A 24135-nucleotide genomic window follows, 5' to 3' on the forward strand; every position below is an offset into this window, starting at 1 on the left:
TTCCTACCAACTTCCTGCTAATAAATCCTCTTTCTACCCCAAGTAACCTACAAGAACCTTCTCTAACTCCATCCTGTTTCCTGTTAAATACAGGAACACACATCTCGTGTGATTCCTACACACATCTCGTGTGTTTCCTACACACACAATATACACATACACCAGAGAATAACTGTAAAATAACGCATAATATCATGAATTTGCATTGTGTATTATATTTCTCTCTCTCGTGAGGTCATGTAATGATGATTAGTCTACTTCTATTATCTATTTTTCACTGGAAAACTTCTATTACATTCTAAAACCTCAACTGTGTACTAGATAAATATGCTAGATTCTCGGTATCTTTAGTTTTGGAAATTAAAGAGATTATGAGGAAATAAAACCACTTACCATAGTTTACTGGTTAGCCTCCCTACTTTCTGCCTCTTAGTCCTTCAACTGATCCTAAACATGACCACCAGATTAGACGATTTGTCATGCTGTCTGCTGCCCAGGGGCTCCTTGCTGCCTAGAAAGGAAAGCCAGACCTTGTTGTCTGGTGCACAAAGGCCCTGCACAGCCCACCTCTGCCCTCCCAACCTGCACCCTCACCTGCAGATGGTCCACTCCAGGGCTGGTCTCTTCCCTACCCTCAAGCACGCCCATGTGGGTTCGTGGGCCTGTGTTCACCCAGCTGCCTCAGCTTGCGATTTCTACCTATATCTTTCTATCCTTGAGAGCCTAGTCCCACTCACACTTGCACACCACTCAAGTCCACACTGCCGTCTCCTGTCACCTTCTAGCACCTACGATCTGTATTCCTGATGGTCCTGTCTTTTGCTCTTGCTTAGACTCTCTTGCTTCTCTGATACGCCTAAGAGTAGGAACTGAGCATGGAGTATTTAGTGTAATGCCCATGACTTGAGATGCATATGAAAACATCCCCTATTCTGGAAATCCTGGCCCCCGAACAAACTCCAAAGTTACACCCTGAATGTCTGACTCAGATGCCTCTGGGTATCATCACTGCTGAGCTGGCCATTCCCCTACTTCAGGCTTCCAGTTGGTTTGGATCACACCACTCCTGAGACCAGTAGAAACAATTTAGAAAAAACTTGTTTGTATAAAGGCCTTTCTTGGTAGCTCAATCTGAACGCATGGAGAATTTTTGATCATTCTTCTTTCAAAACATCCATCTGGCTGCACTCTATGCCAGGAAGTGAACAACTGCAATGGGAATTTATGCTGTAACTCCCGTGCTCAGAGACTGAGGGTCTGCCAGGCAGAGTGCTCCTTCTGCATCCTGGAAAAGGAGCCACTCATTGCATTACACCACACCCACCCCCGATTACGGTGCCGCTTCATACCTACCTGTCTTTGCAAATGCTTCAAATGACCTTCCACAATCTTCTACTTCTTGCCCACCTGTGGTCTGAGTCCCTGCTTGGCCATCGCTACCGGTGGGGCGCCCTGACCCTCCTCCTCCCCACTCTGGCTTCTGTTCCTTCTATAATCTTTCATCATACAGCACAACAATGATTTCTCTATAGGCCTCCACTCCACTGGACCATGCATTCAGCATTCAGTCCTGGCTGAACTGAGCATTTGGCAAGTGCAAAGTACTTGGGAAAGGCTCTATAGGGGGATACAAAGAAAGAAGCTAAAAGATTTGCCCTCCAAATAAACTAAACGTTTCAAGTGACATTTTGAAAGGCTCTAGAAATTGCATGGTTTTTCAGTTATCCTAATAACCTGATAATTTTATTTTTTATAGACTTATATCAGTTGGTCACCTTAGAACTGGAAGGAAACAATCTCAGTGAAACCAATGTCAATCCTTTAGCTTTCAAACCTTTGAAGAGCCTATCTTACCTGCGTCTGGGAAGAAATAAATTTAGAATTATACCACAGGGTCTTCCTGCTTCTATTGAGGTATCATTATCTTTCTTCTAATGTTTTATATTTTAAATATAGTACAACAATATATTCTAAAAGATTATTGTGATGCACATTAAACTCAGTAGTTTTGTGCTATATACAGAATTTACTATAATTTGAGCATTTTCTCTTCAAACAATTCAAAATTACGAATCCAAATTATAATTACTAGTAGAGACTCTCGATAAAGTGAAAACTGGTCCTGCTGAGAATTTAAACAGAAATTACAACTTGCAGAAAGTACTCTGACTTGCAAGATAGTTTAAACTGTCTCAAACCAGAACTGTGACGTTCATCGCAGTCTGCTCCACCCAGAGTCTCATGGGGACGAGCAGTGACCCTGCATGGACGGACATGATCTGCAGAGAAGGCTGCTGACTGTGCCGGCAGCCCCCGGCTTACCAGTTCTGACCAGCTCCTACCAAGGGCCCTGTAACTAACTCCAGGCCCAAGTGCTGTCCTGTGTCTACCCTCTCTGGAGATGTCCCCCGCTGCCCAGGTGTGTGGTCTCCTTGGTTGTGGCCAGGAACACACTTAACTAAAGGGGGGCCCCAGGGGACCTTTGCCGCTGAGTGCACACCCCGACTTACTGCATTAAGAACGGAGGTCTAGCAGACGCCAGCTGGACCCAGGCTGACTCCGAGGTCTGTTTCTGCCACACACATGATCATCCATCAAGAAGGCAGGATGCCGCTTCCCACAGCCGTGGACCAGCGAGCCAGGAGAGCGGGCCCTTGATCTCGTATGACACTTCTGCCACGGCCACCACCCTTCCTCTTTCTCCTATTCGCAGATGAAGATATAACTTCAGAATTTACCAAAATTGCAAAGATCAAGGTTCCAATGCCTGGCTTTACATCAGAATCACTTGGATTCTAAAGAAATACAGATTCCTGGACTTATTATCCCAGGCATGCTAAATCAGGTTCTTTGGAGGGTGAGGTCAGCAATTTATAATTTTTTCAAAATTAAAATTTTAAATAGGTAATGCATGCACACAGTAAAACACATATACACACATCTTGAATAATACAAGAGCAATGTGTCTCCCTTCCACGGCTGATCCTTCCATCCCTAGTTTCTCTTTCCAAAGGACCCTCTCACTAGCTTGGGAGGCGCTGTCCACACAGGTCCCTGTGCTCTGAACCATTCTGAGGCACTGCTTCACAGCTGTAGAGTTTCAACGTATGGTGAACGTACTCCGAGTGGGTACATTTAGGTGGGAATTCACACTTTAAAAAGCTCATGAGTGATTCTAATACACAATCAAGTTTGGGAACCACTGATCTAGTTCACTCCTAAATACATATGAAGGTAAAAGCAAAAGAAGCTAAAAGTCGCCTTACCCATTTCTAACAAATAACAAAATTAAGTGACAAAGACAGGGAAATGACTGCAATAAGAATAGAAAGTTACACTGAAGATATACCAATCCTACTTCTGAGTTCCAACAAAATCCTTGAGTGAAAAACTCCCTCTAAAACCAACTGAATTTAACCTGAAGGGAGCTAGCTATTGGAAACTTACTAATAGTTCTAGCAAACTTCACCCTGATATTAAATGAAGGCTCTAATTAACTTTTCTCTCTCTCTCTCTCTTTTTTTTTTGTGAGGAAGATCAGCCCTGCGCTAACATCCATGCTAATCCTCCTCTTTTTGCTGAGGAAATTGGCCCTGAGCTAACATCCGTGCCTGTCTTCCTCCACTTTCTATGGGACACCGCCACAGCATGGCCTGACAAGCAGTGCGTTGGTGCACATGTGGGATCCGAACCCGGGCCGCCAGCAGGGGAAAGCGCACACTTAACTGCTACGCCATGGGGCCGGCCCCTCTAATTAACTTTTAATTAATTACAATACAAGCAAGTCTAAAAAATGTTAGCGTTAAGAAAATTACAGACAGCATGTGCTGGTGGGAAGCAGGCTGACCCAGAGCTTGGCCCAGCCAGGAGGACGTGTTTCCCCACGTATTAGCTGTATCCCCGAGCGCACGCCTTGCCATCTCTCCAGGCCTGGTTTTCTCCACTGCTAAATGGGGATGATAATTTCCACCTATTTTCTAGGGTTTTGAAGCCAAAATGAGATAATTTATGTGAATAAGTTTTGTAAATTATAAAGTTTTATAGAATTACTATGGTATGCTGTATCTTACAACATTTTATGGTTAAAAAATAATTAAATAAAATTCACTTAATTCCATAACCATGACAGATAGTAATTTTATTTTACTAATTAGAAAATTTGAAACTTAAAAAAATGAACTTATTGGGCCGGCCCCATGGCTTAGCGGTTGGGTGCGTGCGCTCTGCTGCTGGCAGCCCGGGTTCGGATCCCGGGCACGCACCGACGCACTGCTTCTCTGGCCATGCTGAGGCCGCATCCCACATACAGCAACTAGAAGGATGTGCAGCTATGACATACAACTATCTACTGGGGCTTTGGGGAAAAAATAAATAAATAAATAAAATCTTTAAAAAAAAAAAATGAACTTACTTGGAAGAGCAGTAAAAGACTTTCAATAATACTAATGAGAACAGTTTACAATACTATTTTAATCTCTGTGAAATTGAATATATTGATCAACTAATACAAAGACAAATAATAGTCTTTTCTCTTAATTATAGGAATTATACCTAGAAAATAACCAAATTGAAGAAATAACTGAAATTTGTTTTAATCATACCAGAAAGATCAATGTCATTGTACTACGTTATAATAAAATTGAAGAAAACAGGATTGCTCCTTTAGCCTGGATAAATCAAGAGTAAGTATACACTACAACTTGACTTTCTTAGACGATTTCTTCCTTTTGCCATTATTAAACAGGGTATGAACAGGGGAAGTGAGGGAGGTGATGGTTTTGAATGGCTTGGTGACAGCATTCTTTCTTATGAACCTTGCATGGAGTTCAAACCGTTCATGATATGACAGTGTCAGGATGACCACAGTCACTGCTGCTGTGGACACCACCCTACCACGTGAAGTGTTGAGCCAGAGCAATGTGACCCAAGGTCTGACCACCGTGTCGCTCTGGCCTGGCAGACCTCACAGGTGATCATGAAGTTTAAGAGAGATAATCCCCTGCCCAGTGAGGAAGGAGCCCCCTTCCTTCCCCATCCCGCCCCCATTAGGTGGGAGCACCAAGCTTCATGTCCTACACCACACTGTCCTCATTCCTCCAAACTGTCCTCATTCCTCCAAACTACTTCTCCATCTCAAGTCTGACAAAATAGACTGAAGAACCTTGGGCCTGGCAGCAGAGCCCATCTTCCCGGAGAGGAATCAGCGGCCCTCAGTGAGGGGGCCAGCATGGGGGCCTTGCCCAACAGGAGGGGAAGTGGAGTCGAGCCCTGGCAGCAGGTCCACCAGAGCAGACAGGAGCCATGTGGCAAGGGGACGAGGGATCTGAGTGGCACAGCAAGGACAGGCATCTCTGAGGAGCAAGATGAGAGAAATGGAAAGAAAGCTCGGGGGCCAGCTGGGTTCAGCCGGATGTGGCGGTGGCAGAGCAACTGAATCTTCCTTAGGGGAAGTCTTTATGGAGTGGGCAGAAGCTGTAGGGAGGCTCCTGAAACAAGCCGGGTAGGGCACCATAATTCCCAGATCTTCTGGCCAATTAACAGCCTTTTCTAGATCCCTCAGTCTCACCCCAAGTGCTAGGTGCCAGGTAATCAGATCGAATGTGGATGTGAATGCAGAACCCTCACAACACCAATACTGCCTTGCTGGGACCACAGACGATTTTAGGGATAGGCAGTTGGATGTCAGCTAGGCCTCTGGGCTTCATTTCTGATTCCAGTTGACCTTAGGAGATATTTGAGGACCTCTCTGGGCCTCACCATAAGCCCTGGGATGTGAGTTTTCTCTCTGAACTTGGTGTTCCTCGCTAATGGAACTCGAGCAGCTGAGTTCCTGTACGTACCTGTGTGGTGCCCAGGTACGTACATGCAGTGCTGGCAGGAGACCAGACAAGCATCCTGACTGGTTTTGTCCAAACCTGGAGCTCCCCTCACTCATGTTCCCAGACTGTTTCCTCTTTCCCTGCTGCAGAAACCTAGAATCAATCGACCTCTCCTACAACATGCTCTACCACGTGCCCTCCTATCTCCCCAAGTCCCTGCTGCACCTTGTGCTCATCGGGAACCAGATCGAGCGCATCCCTGGCTACGTGTTTGGCCATATGGTGCCAGGCCTGGAATACCTGTACCTGTCATTTAACAAACTCACGGATGACGGTGTGGACCGAGTCTCCTTCTATGGAGCATACCATTCTCTGCGAGAACTGTTTCTGGATCACAATGACTTAAAATCTATACCACCTGGGGTACAAGAAATGAAAGCACTACATTTTCTGAGGCTGAACAACAACAAGATACGGTAAATTTTGGCTTTTTCAAGTATCCATTTAAATTGTTGTGGTTGACAAAATATATGATTAAACAACCATGACATGATATCTGAGATTTACTTTGAGGGAAAAAACGGGAGAAGAGGTTGCATTAAACAAGATGGTGAATGTTAAACAAGATTGGTGAATGTTAATAATCTTTGAAGCTGGATGATAGGTACATAATGATTCATTATGGTTTCTTTCTATTTTTGTTTATGCTTGCAAACTTCTTCAGTAAAAAATTTTAAAAATACAGTATATTACATAATACTTAGAACCTTAGAGACATGTTCAAAGGAGGCTTCAAGACAGCAGATTATGGCGCTGCTCCCACCTCCATATGCAATTTTGAACACCCTAATCTGTACAGTACAAAACCTAAATATATGCTAAAATTAAAACTGCTTCTATCTAGGTTCTTCTGAAGGCAAAATTGTTAATAAATTTCTTGAGACTCAGCTTCCCTCACTTCTGGGGACCCATTTTTTTCTGTTTATACTCCACCAGCCGACTGAGTCATCTCATCACCCCTGCCTAGAAAGCATGAACATCTCAAGAACTAATCTGGACTCTGGTAGTGTGGTCAGCAGGGGAGGCAGGTCCCTGGGCTCTGTGGTCCCTCCCTGAGGATTATACCCTTACTCTTTTCCCTGTCTCTGAAATTCCAAAACAAACTCCTAAAAAACAAAATGGAGAAAGAGTCACGAGTTTATAAAAGCACTGGGGAAAGAGGTGAGGATGAGGAAAGCTTTGTAAGAGTCAGTTTCATAATTTTTCAGCTAAAATACCATAGGTCATGCTGTATGCTTCCTATTGCCTGGCATCAGGACGCATATCATGTTTGTTTATCCCACTTCTGGTGGGACTGAGGCAGTCACCCCCTGATATCTCCTCCACCACTGAACCAAGAGTTTCACTCACAGATGATTGTTCTTGAACTTCTTATTTCCTTAGGGGTAACAAAATGGTGAATTTCTATTTTTATCATTCTTTCCAGATTTATTAGCTGGAATTCCTCGGTAAAGAATTTTTTCTTATCAACTAGGGCCACTTTATTACTCTGAAAGGTAGGATAAATGCTCAGTTCTTTCCTTTAAACTGCCAATCAAAGTAAGAAGTTGGTTACAAATTTGTAACTACGTCTGGTGATGGATGTTAACTCAACTTATTGGGGCAATAATTTCCCAATACATACAGTCATCAAATCATCATGTTGTACACCTTAAATTAATACAATGTTATATGTCAATTATATCTTTATGAAACTGTAAAAAATTATACATATGCATTATATATGAGTGAAAAAGACTATAAAATATATTAAAATGTTAATTTCCCCTGGCTGTAGAGGGGAAAAAAGGTTGGTGCCAAAGTGTTTTTGCTTTATTATTTTGTTTTTGGCTTTCTTTCTTTCTCTGGAGAGTCAATAGAAAATTATGGTTTTACATATTCAGAATGTTAATTGCAGAATGTCAATTGCAATTACTGTTCTTACACTGTCCCGTCTTTGGCCAACGGTAGCCCTTGGAGCCGGCTCCTGTGTCTTGGATGGGCCTCTGAGACCCTGGATGGCTCACTTTACATTCCCTACAGCAGACCCGCACCAGCCCTGCTTCTAAGAGCCCTAGCTCCTCTGACTGGGGAATAATCTTCGGAGGCCCCAATCTGGGCACCAGGCATGTTCCTTTAAAATGTGCTGTTATTTTTTCAAGGCCTTTTAGTGGACTGCCAGGAAATACACATTTTGTAAAGAAAAAGAACATGAGTTCATGCTGACATTCCCAATTCAAATTTGACATTATATAGTATTCCTTTTGTCTTAAACTTGGTTATCCTACACTGAAAATCCAGGTTCCCAACAATATTAACTTACATTTATTATCTTACAATATATAAATAATAGTTTCAAAATGATAACACCATTATTACAAACAACAAAAGTACTGAATTAAGTTTACGATGTGTTTGGTAGCTGTATTGGTCTTCGGAATATGAAAGTCTTCAGAAGGATGTACAGCTGAAATATAGTGGTTTTCTCTGTAACAATATGTCAACAACTTAATATACAGATAAGGTCTTAGTTTGGTTTTTAGGAATTGCTATTTTCTATTTGATTAATATATTTTTATTATGTTGAACATTTATATGATTCCAAAGTCAAAACTGTATAACAAGGTATATTAATAGACATCTTTCTTCTATGCCTGTCCCCTTCCACCATGTTCTATCCTTCCCCATAGGTGAATTTTTTAATTTCTAGTCTATCCTTCCAATATTTCTTTTTGCAAATATAAGCATGCATATATACACATATTCATATTCCCCATCCCATCCCATAATTATTATACAAATTATTACACAGAAGAACTTTTCTCTTTCTCTCTACAGAGTGTGTATATTTTTTCTATTCTTTACTTTTTAAAATTGTCAGTATATCCTGGATTACACTCCATATCAGTGTATACAGAATTTCCTCATTCCTTTTTACAACTGAGCGTATTCTATTATGCGGGCATTTTATTCAACCAGTTCCTTACTAACAGACCTTTGATCATTTCCATTCTTCTACCACCACAAATAATGCCACAATGCATAACTTCGTTGGAATGGCATTTCGTATTTTTCCAGTCTAACTTTGGGATAGATTCCTAGAAGAAGGGCTGCTGGGTGAAGGGGTAAAATGCTACACACGCCAAATTCCTCTCTGTGGGGCTATACTGTTTTGAATTCCCTTCAACAATGTTTGATCCTCCACAGCCTCACGGTCAGAACATGTTGATGAGATTTTGGATGTTTCTGTGGCAAATCTGGTGAGAGTGGTGTGCAGTATAGTTTCAATTTGTACTTCTTGCATCCTGAATGGGATCAAGCATCTTTTCATGTTTACATGTCACTTCATTTTCTCTTCTGTGAACTGGTTACCCAGGTATTCTTTTTGTTCTTTTCCCTTTTCCTCCTAAGTTTGTAGGAGCTCTTTGTATATTAGCCCTTTATCTGTGATATAAGTTGCAAATACTTTCTCCCAGTTTTTCATTTGTCTTTTAACTTTGCATTTTTAAAAGCTCATTTATTAGTCTTTTCTTTTCCTGCCTGTGGTTTCTGAGGCACAAATTGGGAGATGTCCCTGCTCCCAGGGTATGGCCACGCTTTACTCTACTACTTCTACGGCTTCGTTGTTTCCACATTTAGATCTTTGATGTATCTGGAATCTTTTCTGGTGTATAAGGATTCAATTTTATTTTAAAAACAAAAGAATTTTTTTAACAAATGTAAAACTTAATTCCTAAGTTACAAAGGCAAAGTATTACTTGGACCACTTATGACCTCCATGTCTATTTTTCCTTAGGACTGTTCTTCCAGAACAAATTTGCAATGCTGAAGAAGATGATGATTCAACCCTGGAACATCTTCATCTTGAAAACAATTATATTAAAACAAGAGAAATATCATCCTATGCGTTTTCATGCATAAGATCATATTCAAGTATCGTTCTTAAACCACAAAACATTAAGTAATTCCAAGTTTTCCTTTGTCATTTATAAACTGTACTCATATATTTGTTGTAGTAGCAATTTGTCGTCAATAAGAGAGACACAATGTCATGTTACACTCATATCATTATGTAGTCAACCTGATGCGCCAACTCACAGCTGAACAACACAACACACGTCTACAAGGTTCAGTCTTCTAGTAGTTTAGTGAAGGTTTCAGTTGCACTCTAAAATGAAGCCATCTCACTGCTAAATTTCTCTGATGAGCACAGGATGTTATGCATTGCTGAGCTAGACTGGGACAAAATAAGCATGTCTTTTACAACAGACCTCAGCACTGCTATTAACTCCCTAAGTCCCTTTAAAAATTATGTATGTCGGGCCGGCCCCGTGGCTTAGTGGTTAAGTGCGTGCGCTCTGCTGCTGGCGGCCCGGGTTCGGATCCTGGGTGTGCACCGACGCACTGCTTCTCCAGCCATGCTGAGGCCACGTCCCACATACAGCAACTAGAAGGATGTGCATCTATGACATACAACTATCTACTGGGGCTTTGGGGGAAAAAATAAATAAATAAATAAATAAAATCTTTAAAAAAAAAAAATTATGTATGTCATGGTTCAAGAACAAGAAGTGTATGGCAGGAAAAAAATAATAGGTAGAATTTATGAATTACTGTTTAGTTTATTATTCTACTGTTAAAACAATTTTCTGTAAGACCCCAGGCTACAATTATCAGTACACTTAAATACACTTAATAATTGGCTCAGCTTTAGTTCCTTCTATTAATTACACATGTGAAATTAAAACACTATTGTAATGTTAACTTCCTGGTTTTGAGAACTGTACTATAGTTAAGCATATAGTTATTACCAATAGGAGAAACTGGGAGAAAGGTATATGTGAATTCTATACTATTTTTGAAACTTTTCTGTAAGTCTGAAATTTCTGTGTAAATCTAAAAAGTTTAACAGTATTTCAAGATCACCATTTTTCTTTACTCAAGATCAAGAGTTTATTGAAAGCAGTGGAGTTTGCTTAAAATGTTAAGTTAATTTTCCTTGACTATAACCTTGTAAATGTAAACCTAATGCATGATTTTTTGAAAATTTTTGTTCCATTGGTCACTGTTAGTACCTATCTTCTTTGCCCTAATTTGTTTTAATGTATCCTTTTATTCAGTTCAATTTAATATACAGCAACTGGTATTTACTATGTAGTAGACCTTACCAAAACCATATATTAAAATTTTCATTATGTAATGATCTTTTATCTTTATTTCTAAAATAATTTAGAAAAGACACATATAGAAACTATGTTGACTTCTTTTGTTACTCTCAGTTTTGTGTCCTGAACCAGAGAAGAATGAAAAGCATCTGGGAAGTGTGGTGTGTACAGTGAGCGTGGTTATTGTTACTAAACTTTCATAGAAAATTGAGAGCCACCAGCACATTCAACCAAAGTTGACTGATTCCTGGGCAACTTTCAAGATGTGAAAGTTTGATCCCATTTGAGCTAATGTTATTTCCAAGCCCTTCTTTCTAAGCCGCCTCTCTTAATATCCAGGATTTTGAGATTACAACATGAATAAGAATAATAATATGGTAAAGCTGTTAGAACCAAAGGTCAGAGGCTTAAGCCAGGTGGCTAAAAACAGAAATAGAATCTTATGGAACAAAAAGTTGAGACTTACAACCAGGTTAGCCATGTAGGAGCATTATTAATTTAAACTGGCCAAGTTGAATATAAGAGATAGGCAAAAACAAGAAGATACGGTTATTCATTCATTTCACAAGAACCCCTGTGCAACGCTTCCTGCTGCGTGAATATAAATGCATGACATAAATGGGTTAAGGCAATCTTAGTGGTAAACAAAACCAGTGTCAGAGAGGACCTAAGCTGAATAAGGGGAGTCAACAGAATTGGCACCTTGGGACAACTCAGGAGTACTGAATCACTCCTGCATTCGTTTCTCATTTGACTTGAATCAGCTGTGTTCCACTGTTCTTGAGAGATAGGGATGCACACATCAGACGAGGTCTCTGCTCCCTGGGAACGCATAGTGTGGTGGGGCAATAAGCAGGAAATCAAACAGACAAATCAACGGGCAGGTGTGATGAAGTCAGTAGAACAGGGTGGTGATGCAGGAAGCATGCTGAGGTCCCAGACCCCTTTGCCTGGGCCCGGGACCCGAGATCCTGGGTCTCACGAGTGTGCAAGCCACACAAGTCACAATAAGATGTGGCCATCCCCAGCAGCCTCAAGTGACACCAGGCCCAGGTACACACTGAGACCCTACTGTGCACTCAGGATACCCTGTCGGGAGCAGAATCTCTGGAAAGACCGAAAATCCGAATGAATGATGGAAGCTTTGTTCTTAAGTTGGAAGATGCTTTTATTTCAACTGATTTTATAATTTAAAATATAAAATACATCTAGCATTGAATTTGTTCAGCCTTGAAATTTCATCACGCTCTGGAGAGGAAGTTTTAATGCCATTTAAAAAGAAGTGATAAATGTCCTTGTAGCAGACATTCTTCACCATATAATGCTAAAAACAGATGCTCTGATTGGCTTCAGAAACATGCTGTAATTACGAACACATATGTAGACTGGTCTAGCCATGGTCTGAAAACACGAATGGTGTGTCATCTGTGCACGCAGGTGCAAGGAACGCTAACTGTATTTTGAATGCTGAGATTTGGCTTATTGTAGATAAGAAGACTATTTCAGAGAGCACTAAAGATATGGTGAAAGGTGCGTGCAGCTTGGAGTCATGAGGAAACAACTGCACCAGGAGTCAGGACCTGGGGCCCATCCTGGTCTCCAACAACTTACTGTGCAGCCACTTTATTTGTCTGGGGTCACTTGATTCAGTTATGAGGCACCATGTTTGGAGCAGGTCAGTGGTCCTCAAGCATGGCTCATGGGGTTTCATGGGGCCCTGGGGGAAAGTGCCCCGGAAGAGGAAGCACAGATTCTCTTCAGACAAAGCAGCTTTGCTACCATCACACAGGGCTGGCTGCTCCTGCCCCCTCCTTTCTTAGAACCAAGGGACAAGGTACTATCTAACGACATACCAAGTTTTAAGATTCACAAAGAACATACAGCCAAAGCCCCTGGTCCTTCCCCAATGCTCTGCCCAGCTCTTCCCCTCTCCCAGAGCACGAGCTGGAGAGCTTTGGCCTCAGGAAACACTTCTCAGGTGCACGGATTACAGCTGCCTGGATGCAGCCACCTCCGAGCATGCAGGGCAGGGAAGTTTAGTTGGTGTGTCTGTTCTTTTGGCACTCGAGCACCATGGGGTGGGATCACGCCTCAGCAGCTCTGCAACAACCCAACACTGCTGACCTCTGACCTGAAACACCAGAAAGGCAGTCAGCTGAGTGTCCTTCTGTCGGACGGGCACAATGTGTCACCGTGCTGCAGGGCTCACACACTGGGCTCACATCTTCCATCTCTGCTAGACCTCAAGACTCCCTCAGGAGCAGGCAGTTCAGGAAGCTGGGGTAAGGGTGGGTGGGTGGCACTCGAGAGCAATAGGGAGTACGTGGCTGAGTCTGGACTTAACCTGCATCTTCTGACTGAAGTCTGAAAAGCGAAAGTCTGGACATCTGAGTGGGCATGGCGTACCTTCGAATGTGAGGGCGCAGGGCACGTGCTGCGGCAGGTGCTGCCAATAGGAGAGAGGGAGATACAACCAGCTCTCTTTGGGCTTGCATTGTCAAATGACTCCACACACCTCACCTTAGGAGTCAGCCTTGTGAAGTCAGTTAATCACTTAAGATGACTACCTTCATTAATGTGGAAAATGCCACCCACAACATGAGTTGAAATCTGTCTATGTGCAGTGTCCTCGGGTCCGCATGGACACCTCTAAGAGCAGTGAGGTCAAGATGATCACCCCATTCACACACAGAATGCTAATTTAAGCACAGCAAATTTAGATCAGGAGTAACAAAGGAAGCCAGTGGTGTAAGATGGAAAACAATTAGCACTGAGCTTGAGGCTTGAGCGGGGCCTTGAAATAGGATTTGAATCAGTTGAGGGGAGGGAATAGATGACTGAAAGAGACGTGAGCCACGGACGGTTGAGGTCCACTGGTGGAGGACAAATGACACAGGAAATACGAGGCCTGGGAGGGCTTGGGAGACCAGGAAAAGGAGGCCAGATGGCTGACATGAGAGATGTGGCACACCACCAACAAACGAAGCAGGGAGTGTGTCTGGAGAGCCATGGTTTCAGGAAGAAAAAGAGCCACCACTGCAATAATCTAGAAACAGAGTACGTGGGACCACACAGCACAGGCAACAGGAAGAACAAGCAGGAACAGGTATGATAGAGACATCGAAAGAAACATCAGGTAAGGGACACAAAGAAGAGAAGGGAGCCAAAGAGGAGAACTGGTCTGAGTCTCAGTGATGCTGCCGAGAAGTTGAGAGAAAGGGACAGTTGGGCGAGAATATGCTGAAGTTGGTGTTCAGGCAGAAGGATGGGAGGAGTGGTAAAGACGGGAATGCATGTGGCCCGGCCAGAGTGGAATCCACAGGCAAGGAAGCACACCAAGGGGCACGTGATGAGAAGGGTAGGGGAGCCAACCCTAATGGGCGCCAGCCCCCAATTTCAAGGGGAGTGAAGGAGCCAAGTCCACTGCAAGTCTCCATCTGACCTGAGCCATGGTCAGGCCTTGTGGAGCTTCCAGAGCACAAGACAAGCTGCGCCTCGAAGCCTGGCTCTTCCATAGCACCCTGACCCCTCGCTGCTCGGCCTTTGTGCCACCACCCTGGCGACAGACAGATCTGAAATTATGAGTTAGGTCACTATTATTTCTTTGCATAGTGGGGTATTGCATGGTAGACGGGTAGGGGGTGTATCTTGTTTCTCTAAAAAGACAGTAAAACTTTGAAGAACAGAGACAATTCATTTCTGGATCCCTGCATTCTGTGCACAAAGTAGGTGTTAAAATGACTATTGATCCCCTACTCTAAATGGATCAGCTCGTGAACTGCCCAAAGTTGATGTTAACACTACTCCTAAACAAAACAGAAAGGAATCTGAAAAGTTTAAGGATTTTCAAAGGAAAAGTGAGAAATTGAACTGAAAAAGATTTATATAGGGTCATAAAATTAATAAGCAATAATTTCTCTTAATACTTCTTCACATGGACATCAGAAAGCACAGAGTATATTTTATAAACAATTAAGTCAAGCTTTGACAACCATTAATACTTAGTAATCAACTAACCGTTCTGCATAATAGCAACATTGACTACGTTTTCCAAAGCCATCAATTAAACATACCATGAATTACTAGGTTCATAGATGCTGACATAAAAGAAAGAAATACTCAAATTCTGCTGTTTAAGTGAAACCTCAAAGGGCCGGGTAAAATCCTCTGTGATAGCTATTCCACCTCTTTCCCTTATTCAGAAAACAGTCAGCATGTCTCCTCACAGGAGAAGTATGGACAGATGGATGGTGACAATTACACAACTGTCCACAGCTGAATGTGAATTCAGATCCTCCATCAACTTGAAATTCAAAAATACTAAAAGCGCCCAGGACTATGGCCAGAAGTTTCTGGACAGCTCTAACCTACGCCAGATGACTCCAGGGGCCCTTAAACCCTGAAGTCCATGAAACGTGAGGTCCATTTCTTGTAGTGAAAAGACATGGAATCCTTCTTAGCTGTGGACTTGGCCAAGTCACTGAGACTGATTTCCAGTTTCCTCACCCATGAAATTGGGGGGAACAGCATTTCCTTCCAAGTCTGCTGGGAAGGTTAAATGAGGTGATGCTCATGACAGTGCTGGGCACAGGGTGGCCGTCAGATAAGGTGAGTGTCCATTCCTTCATCGATAGGAGTCAAGGAACCAGCAGACAGGAAGGTTCATGACTTGCTCAAAGCTGCCAGGCCTCTTAATATGGAAGATATTAATTATTCAAGGAAATTGATTCCTTAGATTGTGAAATACAGTGGGAAAAGGAGAGGGCCAGTTACACTGAGACAGGGGTCAGCAAACGCTCTCCCTAGAGGCCACATTGTGGCTCTCCAGAGCTTGGCAGCCTGTGCGCTGTGTACATTCACCTCCTTTGCAAAGAGCAGAGTGAAACCAGCGCAGAATGTGCTCAAGCAGGGGCTCCATCAATGCAGTGTGACACGGGGACTCAGAGTCTAAACTATTTCTCGTCAGAGACATGGGAGCAGTTTAACAGCAGATTTTTTTTAAAATCCTGATTATAGGAAAGAAAACTAAGTCTGACTGGTAAATGTGATTCACTGTGATTCCTTATAACACCTAAAAAGGGGAAAAACTGTATTTAAAATAGCTAGCCAAACTAGAAGAGAATTTGATCAAAAACCCTGTCTTGCAGACAGATTCCTACCTCAGAGATAACGCAGGAATGGGTCCTCAGGGGCAGGGTGAGAGTCTGCATATAAGTCTTGGTCTCCCGGCTCTCCCAGAGCCGGGCACAGCATGCTCTGGGCAGATGGTTCTCCTGGGAGGTTAAGTATTTCATTAATGGTCCTGTGAAGATCAGCGTAAACTGAACCTAATCCAACAGATCCAGAGGCATTTGGTAAAAGATTTTCAGAGAAAGCAACATCTACTGTAAATGGTGTAGTCATGTGTCAGCACACGTTCGATCCTACATGACTTGAACAACACTTTGGTATATTCTAACATACTACTCACATGTCTTTGCTCCCACATGCTGAACAGGAACAGCTGAGACTGTAAGTCATGCTGGAATTTAGTCCGTTGCACACTGCTATTTGCAGTGAATGTTTCTAAGTCAGTAAATAGAGCTTAGTGATTACACAACTAAAAAATAAAGGCAGGACTATTTCTTCTTTGAAGTTATGTTTCTCTCTCTACATGGAAATGAATAAATCAAAACTTACAGTCTAGCATATTTTTTCCTTTGTACAAAATGTGAAGAATGTGAATCCACACAAGGGAAAGCAGACTGTATTAAAAATAACATGTGATTGCACTAAACACATATTAGTTTGGAAAAGGAAAGGAATACATCATGTTATTAAAATGTCATGGTGTGTTTCTAAGTAACAGAATCTCTGTGGTCAAATAAACTTACATTAAACTATCAGCTGATACAGGCAAATCTTTTTATAAGTTGGAATCTGCTGAAGGTTTATTTCTTTTACACAAGTTTTATATAAGTTCACAATTACAAAATTTATACGTGAACTATCTGAAATGCTAATTTAACTAGTACTGTGATACTCAGAATAAAGAATGCATTACAAATTGTACATCTATTCCAGGGTAGCAGTTCTTAACTATTTGAAGGACAGACCCCTTTTAGGATAAGATGAAAGCTATAATGGATCCTCTATGCAGAAACATACACACATACAAATGCTTTGCATGCATCAAAAGACTCATAAAACCTTTCCCAAATCCTCTAGTGTTTCCCAAATCCTAGTTAAGAAACTCTACTTGGGTAACATCTTAATTAACTTAAAACAAATTTTACATGTCAATATTTCACTAGAGTTAAGAATTAATCAGAGTTAACACTAATCTAAAGCAAATTACCTTATTTCTCACAATTACTTAGCATTTATTCCCCCATTTATTTAGCAATATATATATATATATTTTTTTGAAGAAGACTGGCCCTGAGCTAACATCTATTGCCAATCCTCCTCCTTTTTCTCCCCAAAGCCCCAGTAGATAGTTGTATGTCATAGTTGCACATCCTTCTAGTTATTTAGCAATATTTTTAAGGCCAAAGAAAAGGTGAATAATACAATGAACATCTACATACTCTTTATCTACATCGACTAATTAGTACTACTTTATCACATTCATTTTTTCTTTCTCTTTCCATATCCAAATCTATACATATATACATACACATACATCTATTTGCAGGGGACAGGGGCTGGACCATTTGAATGTAAGTTGCAGATATCATAACATGTCACCCTAATACTTCATTATGAATCTCCTAAGAACAAGGACATGTTGTTTTATAACCATGAGACAATTATCACATTCTCTCACATTATCAAGTCCAAGAAACTTAACATTGATTCAGTATCATCTAACATAGAGTTCATATTCAGATTTTCCCAACTGTCCCAACCATGTCTTCAATTGCTGTGTGTGTGTGAGGTTCAAGACCTAAACAGAGTCCACATACTGCTCCTTCTCTCCTGTAATCTACAGTAGCAATTCCCTGCCTACGTGACTGTTTCACACCTTCACTTTTTTGAAGGGTCCAAGCCAGCTGTCTTGTAGAATGTCCCCTACTCTGCAGTTGTCTGATTATTTCCTCATGATTAGAGTTAGGTAAAACATTTTTGGCAAGAATCCCACATAGGTGATGTCACGTACTTCTTCCTTTTGCATCATATCAGGAGGCACAAAATGTCGGGCTGGCCCGTCACTGCTGATGCTGAGACACTGGGTTAAGGTGGTATCTTCTTTCCCTTGTAATTAAGAAATAGTCTGCTAGGTAAGACTTTGGGTCTGTGTGAGTATCTTGCCATTCAATAACCTTTCCCCTAGTGGTTTTAGCTTCCACTGATTGTCTCTGCCTGTGTCAGCTGCTGCAGTGGAGGATCACAGTGGTGATTTTCTAATTATGATTCCTTCGTACTCACTAGTTGGCATGCTTCTATAGTAGGAGCTCTGATCCTTTTGACTCTTTTCTCTGTTATTTTGCACTTGACATTTTATAACCCATCGCCATCTTTATTCTTTCTAAGACACTCAAACTGTGCCTTCATGCTGGCTTCTATGTTCTCTTCACATGTCCACAGTAATCTCTGTGCGCTTTCGTGCCTGTTGGTACAAGGAGATGTTTCAGGCACACCTTATACCTTCCCTGTCCTCCATCTGTTACTCGCCATTTCTCCCAGGAGCCTTGGCCCTTTTAGTGGGAAACGGTCCTCAGAAACACAGCTCTGGAAGGTAGATGTGCTCACTGCTTTCAGGTCTCCTCAGTGGAAAGCACGAGGAAATTTATTTAAAACAAAACCATTACTTGTACCCATTCCTCAAAGCAAACTGACTTTTGAGGCATTACTTAAAAATATTTGATACCCACACAATGTTATAAACTAAATTGTATAAGTCATTCGTTTTTCACAAATTTAACTCAATTCATTTTAAATGACAATTTATGGCATTAATTCATTTTCAGAATGAAACCTCCAACAGGATGATGACAGGAGCTCAGCCTGTGAGTTGCAGAAGTCCTCACCAGCACAGGGGGTGGAGGAGGGAGGGCAGCTGAGAACCAGGGACCAGGAGCCCATCTGAACGTGGCTGCTGCCCTGAGCTCAGCCAGTTGCTGGAACTGCACAAGAATTCAAGGCTGGCTATGTCAGATTGATTTTTTAAGATATACTGTAAATTTGGACTTTGATACAAAATTTCCTGGTTTTGAAAAATACCATATGCTCCAAACAAAACACATTTGCAGGCTGAATACTGCCCATGGGTCATGACCTAGAGTATAAAGTCATTTCATTATACCCCAGAGCCTAGTGCACCATGAGGGATGCTCAAACATTCAAAACAACCCATGAAATCATATCCACTCCTTTCAGAAGTCTCTGTGAGTGCCTACTACTACATACAACCTCCAGGTTATGCATAAAGACCATACATTATTTACATCCTAGGATTTGATGGCCTAGAACATTCTTAAACTAGGTATCTGCAAGGCACGCTCCCTCACATCCCTCAGGGCTTCCCTGACACCCTGCCCAATTCTGCTTTTCTCCACAGCACTTACACCATTTGTTGAATGAATGGAGGGACCAACAGATTCCTTGTAGCTACTGTTACCGAGAGACTGTTACACAATCCATGCCAACATACTTAGAAAGTTAGGGAAGAGGGGGAGGAAACACTAGGTACTGGCTGATGACCACCACAAAACTCAATTGCCTGAGTGATATCTGAGCTTGCAGAGGTGTTACACGTGGCCACAGTCACCCCTACTCCTCGCCCATTGGATTCTTAATCTGCATGAGATGTGTCTAAGGTCCTGTCCAGTCATCATTCGTTTGGACTTAGACCACTGTTCTCTATTTCTTCACTAGGAAAGGTCAGGAAAGGGTCTTAGAAATTATGTGTAAGCTTGGCTTAAGCAATTTATTTTTCTTTTCATCATGGTTGGAATATATTGGGCCATGCAAGAAATTTGTGTTGAAATTCCTTTTATGGCAATCAATGTTTCTGTTCATAAAATGTCAGTACAGAGAATATTACTTTTTCAGTTTTGTAATTTATCTTCTTGTTCACAACATAATAATGTACAGACAATCTGTGATTCCTAAAAATATTGTTTGATATAGTAAATTTAGACCAAAGCCTGATGAGCCAAAAACCAAAAATAAAAATAACAAACAAACACGTAGAAAAGAATTAGGTCCTCTCTGTAGGACTCCTACAGGAACCAAAAAACAGAAGGTTCTCTCCTCACAATACTTTAGAGAGAGGAGGTACACTGTGCCTGGAATGACAACCTGCCAAGGCATGGAGAAAAACTCCAGTTTCTTTCCAAATGGTGTGTGCGCACATGCTGGGCCACCTCTGCAGTTGAGAGGTGAACCCCCCCACCCCACAGCCCCAAGACTTTGGGCAGGGGTTCTTGGCCCTGGGTGGTCCCTCTAGCCAACTGTCTGCAGAATAGAGTGAGTAAGCCAAATACACCCAGCATTATACTCCAGGGCCTATTTCTTTCCCAAGCCCTTTGACCCAAGATCAAAGCAAGATGCTCGAGAAGGACAAGCTCAGGGCCACAGTGGGGAGAGGAGAAAGAAGCTATAATACACCTTCAGAAAAACAGTGTCATAGGAAGTGCCTCCCAGCTCTCTAGAACCCCACCAAGAAGGGCTGTGCAGACCACACAACTGAGAGGAGAGTGATATGGACATACCATGTGAGCAGAGGCCAAGGTAGAGAGTGGGAAGCACACATCCCACAGAGAGGAGGAGCTGCCACTTAGCCCTAGCCGAGTGCTGCCATGCAAAAGCAGGAGCTACACACTGGCAAAGCTGTACTTTTCAAGAGAAGTTGAAACCTCATAATTTTTTTGTGTGTGTGAGGAAGATTGTCCCTGAGCTAACATCTGTGCCAATCGTCTTCTATTTTGTATGTGGGATGCCGCCACAGCATGGCTTGATGCGCGGTGTGTAGGTCCGTGCCCAGGATCAGAACCCATGAACCCTGGGCTGCTGAAGCAGACTATGTGAACTTAACCAATATGCCACCAGGATGGCCCCAAAACCTCATAATTTTTAAATACAGCAATTCCACCTAACAAATATGCATATACATGAGCCTCAAAGGATAGATTAAAGAATGCTGAAATGTTCATAGCTGCACTCCAAATGGGAATTAACCCAGTTGAATACATATATAAAATACCTAATTTGTGGCATATTCATATAATAGAACACCATCCAATAATGAGAAGGAACAAACTATTCCTAGCCACAATGACCTAGATGGATCTCAGAAACACTGAATGAAGACCAGAGAGAAGGCACTGTATGACCATTTATACAGAGTGCAGGAAACAAGCTATGGTGTTGAAGCCAGGCAGCAGCCTCTCTGAAGAGACTAATTCTGAGGAGCACTTCAGGAGTGCTGGGATTTCCCGATCAGGTGCAGTTTGTGAAAATTAATTGAGCTATACCATTATGATGTTTTTTTTTTTGTAATACACATTTCAGTTAAAAGTTAAAAGACAAAACACTGTGCAGGACAAACGAATTTTGCCCAAGAGCTTCCCATTTATGGCTGCTGCTCTGATGGAACTCAGGTTAATAAAATCCAGTTCAACTTTCACAATGTCCCAATCCATCAAGGTAACAGATACACATTTTGAACTAAACGTAACTGAGTAAATAGGAACACGAACGTCCTAAGCAAACAGGAGGGCTGCCTCCCCCAGGTGCTGCACCTTAAGAGGGCCTGAAACTCTGCAGGAGCCAGCATAGCGACTTGTCCAAAGTGATGGCCAAGGAAGGGTGCCTGGAGAAGCGGGGCCAGCTGCCCCACACATCGGGGCACAGCACCCTCTCTATGGCTGCAGTTGCCTCGCTTCAACACGTGCCATTTCTCTGGGAGGGGGGAAAGGACAGTCAGATCCTTCAAGGCAGGAGAAGAGACTCTGCTAACCCTCTGGAAATGTGCTTAGCAAACAGGCTGGCCCCCCAAATCTGTATATTGGGAAGATCTGTTGGCCTCACCTAGCACTGGTGAGTCTCACCAGACAGAAAAATGTCCTCTCTCAAAGGATAGTGTCTTAGCTGATGTCGGAACTGGGCATTCTCTCAGGAGCAAATGGGAAATGGTGTGCTAACAATACTTTTCTTCTCAGAGAATGATGTCTTCCTGCTCCCATGTCCTCCCCAAACGCCATGTGGTCACAGCTGATACTCTCTTGAAGAGGGAAAGTCCAAGCGGGCGCCCCTGGATTGGCGTGTCTGTGTCTGTGTCACAGCCTGTAGACTGGGCCGGGGGCATTACGTAGGGCCTGGTCTGCAGTTCCCCTGACATGCCTACGGTAGGGTTAAAAGCTTTTAAAGGAAAAGCATACTAGAGAAGTATGCTTGAAGTGACAACTCGTCATCAGAAGAAAACTACAGCACAGCTCCTTTCTCAGGTACATCTGGAATTTGGGTTTATACTTCAATAATGTTGGTACTCTTTACTAAGATTGATAAATATTTTGTAAGTCTATATAGGGTGAGTGTTTTTTAAATTTATAGTTTATAAGTATTCATTCATTTAAGAATTTCATAAAGTATTTTTTCATATCAGGTATTTCTTGAATGACTTGGACTGCACTTTCAATGGCCAGTTGCCATGCATTATTAAACTCCCTTTTTTTCTTCAGAATCTTCCAGTAGACGTCTAGAGTTTAGCTAGAAGTCTTGGCTACGATACAAACAGTGATGGAAAACACATGAGCAGTAACAAGTTTTAATCTTGCTCCTCAGTACTACCATGGGCTAATCTGTGGAAGCAGCTTACTCCACTGTCACCAGGGTGCAGCCACCCCGGGCTCTGCAGAGGGGTGTTTTTCTTTAAATGAACACATTCTCATCTTTTCTTCTTAAGGAAGCTCTGAGAACATTCACATTATAGAAAAGTTGTACATGGTGGAAAATTCTGCTTTCAAGAGGACTTACTCTCTTCTTACAAGGTATGTTTTCATGTCTTTTTTTAATGCACAAAAGTGTACAATTATTTTATACAATTATACAATTGCATAATGTGTACAATTATTTTATAGGCCATACTAAGGGGACATTAATGTTATTAATGTAAATGCTTATACACTATATGATAAAGTTTAAAGTTTATTTGTATAATTTCTTAAAAATCAGCATTTAAATACACATCAACCTAAAATTACTCTAGATTTTGTTTTATATACAATGAATTTATTTTCAATATAAATTGTGACTTGTTTTTTTACAGCTAACTGAAAACCTGTCATTATATTTTACCATAAATGTTAACAGGATTGATTTTAAAAATCATTTAAACAAATATCTTGTATGTTCTTTTAGGAAAATAACATTACCTTAATAATTAATGATAATGAAGTTTGGGGATATCACAAATATATTAAATGAAACTAAATATTTCTTTCAAAATGTAAAACTATGATGTTTTCTAATATTTTTTCAAAATGTATGAATTATTCAAATGTAGTTTTTAGTTACATATGTGAATACTCACATTTTCCCTTGATAAATGTCTTCCTTATTCTTTTGTAATGAAATGGCACTGGACAGTTAAAATGGAAATCCACACAATTCCAAGAAAGAATATTTCTCAGCAATAATTTAACTAGCTCTACATTCAATATGAAAAATTAGGAACTTCTTTTCACAAAATCCATACAGTCAGAATTTAAAACAAAGATTTCCTTTATCCCCTCCCGAAGTCAATTTTTTATTAAATCTTAGATTTAAAAAAATTAAACAATGTACTTGATATTCTACTCCCTCATAATCTAAATAGAGCACAGCATTCTTTCTTGTTAATGTATTCAGAGTTGTGGCAGCCATAAACAGTGGCCACATGGTGTAGGATTCAGTCACAAAGAAACCTGAGGGGTCTTTATCTCTCTAAAAATCAAGTGCTTTTTTTTTGGTTTTTGTTTTTCTTTTTATCCCACCAAGAATCATTGAGTTGTTTGAAAAAAAAGAAAGAAAGAAAAATAAATCATAAGCCCACACATGTGACAGCATCCTGATATTTTCAGTCTGTGTTCGGTATCTGGAATGCGAAGTGGTGGTGGAAAGAAGAGGGGTGTGCAGTCTTCTGTTAC

At 41.5% G+C, this 24135-nt stretch overlaps 2 protein-coding genes across 5 annotated transcripts in view; one reads left to right on the forward strand and one right to left on the reverse strand.

Annotated features, from left to right (window-relative positions):
- The window catches only part of ECM2 (extracellular matrix protein 2), a 48550-nt gene extending 38502 nt beyond the window's left edge, over nt 1-10048 (forward strand). Inside the window, exons 7-10 of the mRNA XM_087444836.1 lie at nt 1757-1914; nt 4543-4682; nt 5969-6295; nt 9655-10048. Of these exons, the coding sequence (XP_087300962.1) occupies nt 1757-1914; nt 4543-4682; nt 5969-6295; nt 9655-9823 (794 nt within the window). The 3' untranslated portion in view covers nt 9824-10048. The remainder of the gene's footprint in view (nt 1-1756; nt 1915-4542; nt 4683-5968; nt 6296-9654) is intronic.
- Nucleotides 1-24135, reverse strand: part of CENPP (centromere protein P) — a 211349-nt gene that overhangs the window by 68104 nt on the left and 119110 nt on the right. For 2 of the 4 annotated variants that reach the window (XM_087444832.1, XM_087444834.1), the window contains exon 6: nt 16183-16296. The exons of 1 other annotated variant lie outside the window; for it this stretch is intronic. In XM_087444832.1, coding sequence (XP_087300958.1) covers nt 16183-16296 — 114 coding nt within the window. Of the gene's footprint in view, nt 1-10950; nt 13155-16182; nt 16297-24135 lie in introns of those variants that run through there. One more of the 4 variants, XM_087444833.1, reaches the window with a different exon arrangement.

Source organism: Ceratotherium simum, chromosome 20, assembly GCF_057802395.1.
Source record: "Ceratotherium simum simum isolate JZ-2026a chromosome 20, ASM5780239v1, whole genome shotgun sequence".
NCBI classification, from domain to species: Eukaryota; Metazoa; Chordata; class Mammalia; order Perissodactyla; family Rhinocerotidae; genus Ceratotherium; species Ceratotherium simum.